Below are 13,121 nucleotides of genomic sequence, written 5' to 3'. Positions count from 1 at the left end.
TGCAGAGAGCTGATGGGGGTGGGGGTGGGGAATTCAGTCTTGAATTGTCCTTCTGTCTTCATGGCTTTAGGAGTGGAGCAGTTTGGAATCTGATTCAGGTTTAAGGTGCTGGTGTCTGTCCCTTCCACACCTGGGACAGGCCACTTTCATTGGCACCTCTGCCCAGGTCCAGTCCCTCCTCAGGCTGTTAACTTTTTCAGAGTGCTTTTAAGTTACGTCTAATGGGAAGTTGTTTTAAGTTATAAAGATGCTTCAGACGGCAAAGAATTTGGTGAAAGAAGAGGAAGTGGTCCACAGCTATCCCTGTGACTGGAGAACGAAGAAACCTGTGGTGATTCGGGCCAGCAAGCAGTGGTTTGTAAACATCACGGATATCAAGGCTACGGCTAAGGTAGGAAAGGTCATTCCCACAGTAGTAAAAAGGGCTGTGTGTGTGTGTGTGTGTGTAGAGGGGTTGGGATGGGGGTTTCACAAGAGAAGATTTATGATATTTTTTATGATTTATGGTTTATTTTCCTAAAATTGCATACTTTTAGGCAGGAAAAGATCCCATACTTGATTCTGTCATTATACATGTGTAAAAATAAGGTTTAAAGGGGTTGAGTGACTGATTCATCTGGTCACTTTTGTGTCCTGTGTCTTAAAAGCGGCATAGGCTGAGGACAGAACTCAGCAGCTGTGTGACCTCCTGGCACCCGAGTTCTTTAACTCTTCATCCAGTTTAAGGCGCCCTGTCTGCCACACTCCCACCAATATATATTTAGTGAAGTGTTTGTGCCCTCTATTGCCTTGAAATTAAGCCTGCCAAAAAGAAGGAAGCAAAACAAAAATTTGGTCCATTTAAAAATTTGTCGTGGGTCCAGAGAGATGGCCCAGCGATTAGAGCACTTGGTGTTCTTACAGAGCACCTGAGTGGGGTTCCCACCCCCACTTCAGGCTTCTCACAACTGCCTGTAACCCTAGCTCCAGGGCTTCTGATGCCCTCTTCTGGCCTCTGCAGGCAGTGTATGCACATGCACAAATGCACACACACTTACAATTGTTTTAAAATGTTGTTATAAATTAACTAATTTTATAATTAGTGTTGCAAATATTTAGCAGATTTTCAAGCTCTTCCATTTAATACACTTGGCTGTGTATATGCTTTTATGTGCACTGATGCATATTCCAAAAACAGCTTGATTCTACTGAATGACAGGCTCAAATGTATATATATTAACCAGGCTGAATACACAGATGTTCTTTTTGGCAGCTTGCAGCCAGTTTGTGTATTGGCTTGATAATTAGGGTCTTTGTTAGAGCTGTGTGCAGAAGTTTGTATTTTTTACACTTGTGTAAAGTGGGCAAGTGACATGTAGTACTTTTTGTTTTATTTTTCATTTCTATAAAGGGTAAGTCTATTTTGTTGTTGTTTGCTTATCTATATGATTTTTTTGAGACTTCATTATGTACCTCTTGCTGTCAGAAACTCACTATGTAGCCAGGCTAGCCTCAAAATTGTGGCAGGCCTCCTGTCTTAGCTTCCTGCGTGCTGGGACTGTAGCCACATATTAGTCCACATGTCCATGTGTCTGCTCTTGACCGTGGTGAACTTGTTTCTGTTGCCTCACTTTGAAGTCTGCTGTTCTGTTATTTGCCCGTGGTGGGAGTGGAGGGATCTGAATGGCTACACACACTCAGAGGGAAGAGCAGTTCTAATAGTCAGGGCAGTTTTTAAAATTGGTTCTGTTTCTCCCACTTAACCGGATGATGAATGAATTTCAGGAGTTGTTAAAAAAAGTGAAGTTTATTCCCGGAGCAGCGCTGAATAGCATGGTTGACATGCTGGACAGGCGGCCGTACTGGTGTATATCACGGCAGAGAGCATGGGGTGTTCCAATCCCTGTCTTTCATCACAAGACAAAAGACGAATATTTGATCAACAGGTAATTCTTTTCTGTTGTTGATTATTTAAAGCGAGTTACGTTTTCTTAGACAAATAGTATGTACCATTAAGAACTGCTTGTTACTGAATCATTTAATCACTGGTTCTGAGATGGCCTTTGACTAGGAAGTCCAGGCTGCTCTCAGATGCCCAGGACTGAGTAATTGTGCTTGCTCAGCCTTCTGAGCAGCTGGGGTGACAGGTGTGTGCCACCATCCTCTCTCCCTCCTCTGTCTCACCATGGAGCTCTGGTCAGTCTGGTGTGCTTGTCCTGCCTCACCCTCCCCAGAGCTGGGTTGTAGGCATGTTCCAGCTCTCCGGGAAGGTCATATGGTCGCTGGGCTGAGTGATCCAGTAGTCAGGAAGACTGGGGACTGGGACAGGATTATAAATTAAAGCCAAGAGTAGAAAGTCTAGAGAGTGAGAAGAGCGAGAACGAGGCGGTCGGCAGGTGCTGTGCTCCCTGTTTAATGACCTGATGATGCACTTGCTGTGCTGTTCCAGCTCTCAGCAGTTGTAGATGGTTGCTGTTTCGTGGTTGTTCTCTCCCACCCCCGGTGTGTGTGTGCGCGTGCGCGCGCGCCTGCCTTCACACCCATCTGCTTATTGCTGTTTTAACAGAGGTAGAAAGGGAAATGCTGATCATTTCTATTAGGAATTTATTCTAGGTTTTCATTTTCTTAGAATGCTTTGACTTAATTTTAGTTTCGTTAGTGAGATTTTACTAAATTATGCTATAGCATCAGTGACATTGGCTAAGTGTTTGTTAGTTGAGGACCTACTGAGGAGTTTGAGGGACAGAAGCAACACGTGATGGGGTGTTTGGGAGACTGTAGGCACACGCTGGGCAGCCCTTCTTGGGATTCCTTGGTGGTGGTGTAGATGGTCTGCTTTTCATGGTTACTATGATTGTATATTCTTAATAGTACCTTACTGAAAGCACGTATTTGTTGTGGAATATTTAAGTAGGCAAAGATGTGTTACATTTGTTTATGCTGCAGAATATTACTTTAACTGTAAAGGTGTGTTACTTTTGTTTATGCTGCATTTGTTTTAATGATGTAAGGACTCATGTTTAATGATGTAAGGATGTGTTGCATCTGTTTCACCTTGCCTGCCTAAGGCACCTGATTGGTCTAATAAAGAGCTAAACATCCAATAGCTAGGCAGGAAAAGGATAGGCGGGGCTGGCAGGAAGAGAGGAGAAATCTAGGCTCCAGGGGAAGGAGGAACAAGAGGAGGAGGAGGGGGAGGAGGGGGAATAGGAGCAGGGAATGGGGGGGGCCAGGCAGACGTCAGCCAGCAGACATGAGAAGCAGTGAAAGTAAGATATACAGAAAGAACGTAAAAAGCCCTGATAAAAAAAGATAAAGAGAAACAGGTTAATTTAAAAGAGCTAGCCAGAAAAGAGCTAAGCTAAGGCCGAGCATTCAAAACTAATAATGTCTCCATGATTTGGGAGCTGGTTGGTGGCCCAAAAGAAAAAAAGCCTGGTACACATATTTTAGGAGTTTTAAAAAATGTTGATTTAAGTTGCTTTTTAAAAAGTCACCTATGATCATATAAGGCATAGGCTTGTTGCTGTTTTTAATAATTTTGTGCTGGGAAATGTGTCAAGGCCCTGCATGTGCCCCACAGCTAGCTGCACTCTACGCCCTAACAGTTTGCTTTTCACTTTTTATGATAGTGTAGCCTTTGATATCGTTTGTGTGCGTGTTCTTGTTTGTTTTGCTCTCATGCCCTGTGGAACTTGTTGGAAGAGAACAAGAGCGTCTGCCTTGGACAGATGGAGGACTGTTTGCTCACGCGCTTCATTCACAGAGGCCGTAGCATTTCAGCTGAGCACGGGGAAGAGTGCTCTGCAGGAGTCGGGGTGAGCAGTGCAAGGACGCGCACAGGAGCCACACTGGCTCCAGGGGCTGTGAGAGGGACAGACAGACAGGCAGCCGCTCACTAGGACTGCCTGGGACAGGCCATAAGGAATCTCGAATAACAGATGAGGGGTTTTAAACTCCTGAGTGGGCAGGAGAAGTATTTTGTCCGACTGTTTGATTCTTGTTTAGGTTAGCGTTAACTTGACTTTGCTCGCGTATTGTTGCTGCGTGGTTCTGACAGAGTTGGTCAATTACGTTTCACTGCTATCTTAATACTTCTGTGGAGAATGAAAGTGATTGTAGTTGAGATAAATTCGCACAAGGAACTTCAAAGTCACTGTTGTTTCTCGATCCTGTTATTAGAATGCAAGACTTTTAAGGCATTAACTTAAGGTGATTGAGGTGGGATGAATATATATTATTAAAAGTAAAAAGCAGAACAGATTTGTTTTTTTGTTTTGAGTGAAGGAGACTGATTGAATCAAGGCTCTCTCAGATGTTAAACATACGCTCTACCACTGAGCTGTACCCCAGATTCAACAGCATACACTCTACCAGTGAGCTGTACCCCAGACTTCAACAGCATACACTCCACCACTGAGCTGCACCCCCAGACTTCAACAGCATACACTCTACCACTGAGCTGCACCCCTAGACTCCAACAACATACACTCTACCACTGATTTGTACCCCAGACTTCAGCAGCATACACTCCACCACTGAGCTGCACCCTAGACTTCAACAGCATACACTCTACCACTGAGCTGTACCCCAGATTCAACAGCATACACTCTACCACTGAGCTGTACCCCTAGACTTCAACAGCATACACTCTACCACTGAGCTGCACCCCCAGACTTCAACAGCATACACTCTACCACTGAGCTGCACCCCAGACTTCAGCAAACTGGTGGAACTGACTGTTCAGTTTAGCTACATTTTTACTTTTAAAATAATAGATCAGTTAAAAGAAATAGATAGGAGCTTTTTCAGACATATGGAGACGGTCCACACTGGCATCGTCTCCAGTTTATTTCGTGAGCAGTGTTTTCCTACTGTGTACAGACTCTCCCGTGATCTGCCGCAGAACTGCTTGAAGGTGTCAGTCGATTGCTGGTTTTTAAGTAGCAGAGACATACAGAATATTGGCCTACAGAATGACAGACATGCTCAGCCATACTGTCTGTCAATTCATAGGTCATTTTCCTGTACACCAGTTCACGATGAGAACTTGCATTGTCTTCCGTGCTTGGGTCCTTCTGGTGGTGACACAGCACTTGAATTTTTTTTCATTTTTCTTTATTAAGAAATTTTCTACTCACTCCACATACTATCCATAGATCCCCCCTCCCCCCTCCTCCCACCCTCCAGCCCTCTTTCCCAAGCCACCTCGCATCCCCACATCCCCCAAATCGAGGTCTCCAATGGGGAGTCAGCAAAGCCCAGCACACTGAGCCTAGGCAGGTCCAAGCCCCTTCTCACTGCACCAAGGCTGACAGCACTTGAATTTTAAAACGTTTATATTCTTAATTATTTTTAGTTAGAAAATAGAGTGAAGGTTATCATTTTTTCTTTTTTAATCAAATGAGATCAAGTACCCAGAAATTTCTGTTCTTCCTTTCCCACGTTTGTAGCCAGTTGGTGGCCATCAAAAGTAACAGCATCTCCACTGGAAGTCAGTCCACAGTCCACATGGAGTTGCTGTTACATGTGATGACTCCATTCCGTTTGTCGGAGGACTCCTTTTGTTTTAAAACCGTAGTTAGTGTGTATGATTCTGAGGACTGAACCCGGAGTTTGGTGCATGCTGGGCAAGCACTCTACAGGAGACTATGGAGCTATGCCAGCCCTCTGCCTCCTCCTGACGTGTGTGTAGGTGGTGGGAGTGGTGGCAGTTTGGGGACAAAGGTCTAGCCTGTACCTTGCTGTCCTGCCTCAGCTTCCTGAGAGCTGGGACCCAGGGCGAGCTGCAGCACCATGCCTTCCTCTCCTGCTTCTTTGACGAAAGTCTTCACATTACTTCTAAACATACTTGTTTTGCAAAAGAAAACCTTGGTTTATTCATGTTCTAAGGAAGTTTAAAGATTGGCAGACTTCAAACTCTGGACTTGAACTCTGACGTGTTAATTTCATTTATAGTTTCGGCTTGCTTCTTTTTCTCAAGAATAGTTCTACTTTTGATGTTAATAACATTGGTCATTTTCTGAATCTGTAATTCCTGTATAATTTAGGTGGAAATCTATTCTTTGGTTAGTAAAAACAAATATTTTTTAACCTAGAATGGATAAAATTTAGAAACATTGGCCCCCTAGAGAAGACAGGAACTGTTGATAGAGTTTCTTTCCTTATGTCAGGTGTGTGTTGTTGCCAACACTGTTGACTTAGGCAGCGTGGAGCCGACTTTAGAGACCTGCAGACTTTATGTTCATTAAGTAAAGAAAGCATCCGAAATAATTTCCTGCTGCCTTTTCAGCCGAGTGCAGGACCGAGTGGAGAACAGGCTCTTCTTTCTGACGCTCCACCGTGTTCTTAGTCACATGCAGTACACAGATAGGAACTCTTAACCTCTTACCTCACTCTTCCGGTAGCTTCCAGTGCAGCTCTTGTCCCGTTCCTTCTGCTTACAGAGAAAACAGAAAAGAGTGAGATGCCAGCGGGCTCCTCTTACCTGGGAGCCCTCGGTGCGGCCGCTCCAGCTAAATATGCCCTGTGCTGTGGAGAGCAGAGCTCAGTGATTGGCTGCTGTCTGTCGGGACTGCTCTCACTGCCTGAATTTTCCCTGATGGAAACCAAAGCACGGACACGTAATGTGTCAGATAAGGCCTTTGAGTCAAGTACAAAGTTTTATTACGGTCTGACTATTGCTCTGTGAAATACAGCATTAAAATGGAAACAGATTATAGAGTGATAAGTGGTTTCACCCACTTTTATCAACGGCAATTTATACTGATCTTTAGGTCATAAGTCAACTGTGTGTTCAAGTATAGGATGCTGTTAATAAAATAACGAGAATGCTTGAATTTGCAAGGACAAATTTAGATCCCACCCCAAAGAACATAATAATATCACAGGGGAATTCTTAAGAAATTCTTTTAGGGGCTGGAGAGATGGCTCAGAGGTTAAGAGCACTGACTGTTCTTCCAGAGGTCCTGAGTTCAATTCCCAGCACCCACATGGTGGCTCACAACCGTCTGTAATGAGATCTGGTGCCCTCTTCTGTGTACATAATAAATAAATAAATATTTTAAAAAAATTCTTTTAAAATATTTGAAAGCATGAGCTCATTATAAATCATCTTGGTCTCATGTTCTTATTATTCATTATAAAAAATTCTACTTCTAAGTATTTGTTGTAAAGAAATAAGACTAATGAATTCTGTACAAAGGTACCCATGTAAGATGTCCAGCTTAGTTGTTTGTCAAGGAGTGTAATGATTTAGAAAAAAGATAGGGCTGGGGGATAGCTCAGTGCTAAAGCCTTTGCCAAGCCCTCAAATCCCAGCATCACACACATGCACACAGATGAAGTTCAATCACCCCGTGGAGGGGTGATCACGAAGACGTTTGAGGTGGTAGCTTTGCCTAAGTCCCACTTAATGAAAACCCAGGGACCAGATCTGTCCAGTATGTGGCTGTTTCTGGGTGGGTTTTGTTTGTTTGTTTGTTTGTTTGGTAGGAAGTAAATCCCCCACTACTGAGCCACATTCCCACCCAGGTTTTCCTGAGACATGGACTGTGTAGCTCAGCTGTGCACATGTGTGGGGACCTCCGTGCAAGGTGTGGACAGCAAGAGGAACTTCTCCTGGGATAGCAGTGCTGTGCACTTGAACTCCTGTGTGCTTGGACGGAAGGCTTCTGTTAGTGTACTTTTAAAAATTACATCTCAGTTAAAAGTTCAATTAATTAACTTTTTTTAACTGACAAAATTGTATACATTTGGTATATACAACATGGCCTCTCAAAAATCATAGGTATGTTATATTAATATGTACTTGTTTGGTTTCCTTTATTCTCTGATTCTAGAGTTGATTGTGTTTTGTTTTAAAAATATAAGTCATTTGTTCGTCCAGAATCTCAGAACAGACCTGAATACGAGCAGGAGGCTTAGCGAGGCGCTCTCGGTGAGTGCTCCTCAGCACGGGAGTGAGGTGGGAGGCACACCAGCTGGGGTCGGGGGCAGGGGGGCACTGGAAACAGTTTTCTTTGCTTTCAGGTTCCTAAGAACCTGGGATAAAGAGCAAACCTAGGCTGTTTTCTTGGTATTATAGAGTTTAACTTGGCAATTTTTGGGGAAAGAAGTGTCTGTGTGTATGTATGTATATATGTATATATGTATATATGTATGTACTGTGTATGTGTGTATTTGTGGTCCTAGGCCATGCTCATGCTAGGCCAGTGCTCTCCCACTGATCTACACACCTACCTTGACTGTAATTTGTTTGCCTGCTGCCTGGCCTTGGAGCTCATGCTGACCTTGAACTCAGTCCCCCTGCCACATCCTGAGGCACTGAGGTGACAGACGCACACACCATGTCCTGCTTGAAGCAGGGTTTTTTAAATTATTGCACATTGTTTTTCACTGATGGAGATTACATTTGTAGTTGTGCCGTTTGTAAAACTATGACTGCAGTAAAAGGAAAATGAAATCAAGCAGGCGTGGGACCCCAGACCTTGGAAATCTAAAATAAGGCTTCCATGACCTTCAGATGAACCGTGTAAAATGCAAGAGCACTTAGCGTTTGGGTGACTGAGGCAGGAGGATTGAGACCAGCCTGATCTGTATGGTGACACCTCAAAAAAGAAAGGAGATGGCAGCGCACTGGAGAGAATTAAATAAGGCAGTTGTATTTCTTTGTCTGTTAAAACACGGGTGCTGTCTTATTATTATTATTAATGTAATAATTAATTACATTAATAATAAATAATTAATGAATTATTAATATTTTATAAGAGAATGTTGCAGTTAAAGGGAACTTTATTCAGGTGTCTAAGGTATTTAAACTTAGGGTTTTATAGTTGACTTAATAAGATACAGATAGCAAATTTGACATCTTCCTTTGATTTATAGACTCAGCAAAGTACTTTAATGTAGTTAAATAAACACTTAAACTATAATTTTAAAGTATTATTGAGTTATCTGATATTTAAAGATAAGAAAACCAGTTCATTTAAGTTGAATTTGTTGTTATGAAATAGGTGTGAAATACATCATGTAAGGCTACTCATTTTTCTTCAGTAAGAGATTTTTTTAAAAGTAAAAAAGTTCAATATCTTTTTACAGCTTTTCATAGAAACTGAAGCTCAGAAAAACACCATATTTTACTCTTGGTGTTCGCCAACAAGCCAGATGGAGCATGGGCTTTGGACTCTGCTTGCTCTGTCGACACATTAATCTCCTGAGACGCCCTCCTTCCCTGCCTTCAGCCTCGGTTCCCGGCCCCTCTGCCTGGGCAGCCAGAGCCCTTTGCCATTGCTTAGCAGCTCCAGAGGACAGGGTGTGAGTTCAACCAGGAGCTTGTGTGACAGAGGTGGGACAAAGGAGTGGTGACAGCCCTGAGCGGCCTAGTTCCAACTGTGTCACTTATTAGGCTCAAGGTTTATGAACTGTCAAGACAGGGCAGTCGGCTACCAAGAGTCCTTATTTACAGAACTTGTTGCATGTGCTCTGGAAAACAAAATACATGGTGTTCATTTGATGAGATTAGTCTTGCCTGATTTGTTAAGTTAGTATGAAATGTGAACAGTTCACTTTCACTTTTATATTACTTTTTATCTGTTTACTCCAAACATTTAAAAATTTTCATTGCTTGCCTAAACTTGGCAATCTAATGGTAACATAAAAAGGCAGATGACACTCATCTCTTGACTCTTTTTTTTTTTTTTGGTTTGTCAAGACAGGGTTTCTCTGTGTAGGTTTTGGTGCCTGTCCTGGATCGCCCTCTGTGGACCAGGCTGCCCTTGAACTCACAGAGATCTGCCTGGCTCTGCCTCCGGAGTGCTGAGATTAAAGGCCTGTGCCACCGCTGTCCAGAGTCTTGACTCTTTTAAGGGAAAAATATATAATTGGTATGAACAGCTTGCCCACTATAATTATGTGTATATTTGAATATACTTTGCTTGTGTCTCTGTTTTGTTCTTTGGGACATTGGGTTTATTCAGATTTTTCTATTACCACGTGTTCATATTTTCTTAACTGATAAAGTGTTCTGTGCAAACTATATAAAAGACTAATATGTAACTAAGTATTACTGTCTTCTAACTAGTTATTTATTGCATAAAGTTTTATGGTGTCATCCAGAAAGCTTATCTTCACTGTTAAAGTCCATCTAAAGTGAACGACCTGGCAATCCGGATCTGTGCCAATTTTAAGTTTTTATATTCATGTTGTATGGCAATTCTTAGACTTTGGCAGCATTATACTTTCAGTCTTTCACAAAATATCACCTTAGTTATCTTTTGTTTTTTGAGATAGTCTCACTCTGTAGACCAGGCTGGCCTTGAACTCACAGAGGTCTGCCTCTCTTGGCCTCCTCAGTGTTGGAATTATAGCTGTGTGCCACATGCCTGGCTTCTCTTTGCCTTTTTAATATTTATTTTGTTTCATGTGTCTGGGTGTTTTGCCTGCATGTGTATATGTGTACCTAGTGCCCACAGAGGCTAGAGGAGGGCGTTGAATCCCCTTAAAATGAAGTACAGTTGGTTCTGAAGTGCCTTGTGGTTGGGACCTGACCCTGGGCCCTCGGCAAGAGCAGTAAGTGCTCTTAACCACTGACTCACCTCTTCAGTCCTGCCTTAATCTTTTGTGAGGTATCTCAAATTTCAGGTTAAAGAGCATGTTAACTTATATTACCTCCTTGGTTTTGCTTCCTGAACATTTTGACAAGCAGCTTCATGAATCTGTAACTTGGTAGAGATGGAGACTCTGGGCATTTTGCTCTGCACAGTTAATAATATGCCGGTGTAGATTCGGAACTCAGTGATTTTTGCTGTTTGCTATTCTGTCCATTCCCGGTAACCGTGGCGGACCTGCAGTCAGTTAACTAATGGAGTGCGGTAGAGAGGGCTGTTCCAAGGGCAGGGCTGACTCTGTGTATTTTAACCTCTAATGGTAGGGAAGCTGGAGAGCCAGCTCGGTGGCTAAGAGCCCTTGCTGCTCTTCCAGTACCTGCTGGCATCCAAGAGCATCTACGTAAGTGTAGTAGACGAACATACACAAACATACGAATACATAAATAAAAATAAATCTTAGATCCTAAAATAGGTATGTGATTTGATAATTAACGTAACATTAACTATTCGAACTTACCTCAAAGAGTCAATCTGAACTCTTTTTTTTTTTTTTAATTTTTATAGTTTTTGTTTTTGTTTATGTTTTTGTGTTTTCCAGACAGGGTTTCTCTGTGTAGCCCTGGCTGTCCTGGATCTCACTCTATAGACTAGGCTGGCCTCAAACTCACAGAGATCCTCCTGCCTCTGCCTCTCAAGTGCTGGGATTAAAGGTGTGTGCCACCACTGGTCTAAATTCTTACAGATACACTAAATATATGTTAAAATGAAAAGTGTTGCTGTAGGCATTTCATTTATTGGGTCACTGTTAAGTCTCTTAGTGATGTACTGTTATTTGTGTTTTACAAATGAGAACCCTGAAGTCAGTGTCTTCCCAGTGTCACTTGGTGAGGTAGTGATGAAGCCCCCACTCAGTGCACCCAGAGCTGTGGGGCCCATGCTGCTGCCCGTTGTGTGTCTAAACAGCCTCTTCAAGGGGCCCTGGTGTCCACAGGAGGGGAGGATTACAGTGAAGGACGGCACTGGAGGCCAGGCCAGGAGGCCTGTGAGCTCCAGGCTTGCCTCAGCTCCGGAGCTGGACAGTCTCGAATGAGGCCCTGATAGCACTGCAGAATAATGAAATATCTCGTCCCACTGGGGAGAGGCCTGTCTGGCTTCTCCCCCGCTGCAGTGTCTCTCGTGCCTGGGATGTTACGGCACTGGAGCTGCTCCGTTGTGGCAGAGCAAACGGATTGGCGTGTCTCTCAAGCCTTGGCCACCTGAGCGAGGGAGTCGGACTGTGCGCCTCCCTGTGTGCTGTTGGTGTCCGAGTGGAGTATGGGCTTCCTCCTGTGCCTGGGGGATGGACCAAGTCATGGCAAAGCGGCCCTTGGAAGTTCCTGAGCAGGGATTTGTGTGAGAGCAGTTAGAGACATGCTTCTCTCTGAGCCTGGGCGGTCTGGCATCGCATAACCAGTGCTGAGGCGGAAAGGCGACCCTAAGAACCACGTGCAAACCGACCTGACGTGCCAGCTCGACTTGGCGGAGATGAGGACAGTAGTTCCTGGGTGGGAAGTAGATGGACTGAAATAGGGAGGTGAGGAGACGTTTGTCTTCCTGTTTAGGGGTGATTTCATTTGTACTGAGCATCGGTTTAAGATTCTACTGAAAGAAGGGCTGTAAGTGACAAACGTCTGTCACTCACGTGATAACGCATTGCTGATCCCGCCTCCCTCCTCCACAGCCAAACCATCAAGCACATTACTAAGCTAGTAGAGGAGCATGGCAGCGACGTCTGGTGGACCCTCCCCCCTGCGCAGCTTCTTCCGGAGGACGTCGTAGCTCAGGTAAATGGCCCTTGGTGAAAATGTGAGCGACTCTTGGAGGTAAAGGGAATTTTAAAGGCTTGTATTGGAAAACTTAGGAGTTTGCTTTCCAGAGTTAGAGGCAGAGGCAGCAGATGCAGTTTAGAAGTAAACGGTTCTGCTTGTAGTCGAAGCAGAGCTTGTAGCAATAGCAGTGGAAGATGTGGGGTATTTGACCTCACGGCCCCGGTTGTCTGGGCTGGGTGACCAAGCAGATGGTACCACGAGAGACGCCTCTCCTGTTGGTGCAGCAGGGCTGTGTGAGCTCTGACATAGTGCCCCTGAAGGTGTCCCCCGTCAGAGAGCATCCTGGGAGTTAAGTGGAGCTGAAGCCAAAGTGATTGGCGCTGCACTGCAGCTGTGTCCTCGTGTGGCCAGCCGCTCACTTCCCATGCTGCAGCGGGGCGTTGTATTCAACTGCGAAGTCATTGTAATGTTTAGTTTTAAAACGTGGATGCGATGGTTGTATTTCACTTTCTTAAAACTTCCGGAGCATTTCCTGTCCTGATGTGGCCTGTGTAGGTCAAGTCTCTTCTGCTGTCTCCGTAGGCGGGTGGTCCCGATGCTCTGGAGTACGTGCCAGGGCAGGATATTTTGGACATCTGGTTTGACAGTGGAACTTCGTGGGCTTGTGTTCTTCCAGGTAATTTCTTTTTTTATTAGGTTTCTTTATGTGTGTTTGTGTGTGACTCTA

The 13,121-nt window shown here is 44.1% G+C and overlaps 1 protein-coding gene across 1 annotated transcript in view; it reads left to right on the top strand.

Moving 5' to 3' along the window:
• Positions 1 to 13,121, top strand: part of Iars2 (isoleucyl-tRNA synthetase 2, mitochondrial) — a 46,214-nt gene that overhangs the window by 16,722 nt on the left and 16,371 nt on the right. The window contains exons 11-14 of the mRNA XM_006972061.4: positions 240 to 391; positions 1,765 to 1,925; positions 12,307 to 12,409; positions 12,977 to 13,070. Coding sequence (XP_006972123.2) covers positions 240 to 391; positions 1,765 to 1,925; positions 12,307 to 12,409; positions 12,977 to 13,070 — 510 coding nt within the window. The remainder of the gene's footprint in view (positions 1 to 239; positions 392 to 1,764; positions 1,926 to 12,306; positions 12,410 to 12,976; positions 13,071 to 13,121) is intronic.

The sequence above is a fragment of the Peromyscus maniculatus genome, chromosome 11 (assembly GCF_049852395.1).
Source record: "Peromyscus maniculatus bairdii isolate BWxNUB_F1_BW_parent chromosome 11, HU_Pman_BW_mat_3.1, whole genome shotgun sequence".
In the NCBI taxonomy this organism is placed as follows: domain Eukaryota; kingdom Metazoa; phylum Chordata; class Mammalia; order Rodentia; family Cricetidae; genus Peromyscus; species Peromyscus maniculatus.
The sequence above is the reverse complement of the archived record's forward strand: the minus strand, read 5'-3'. Positions and strand labels throughout refer to the sequence as shown.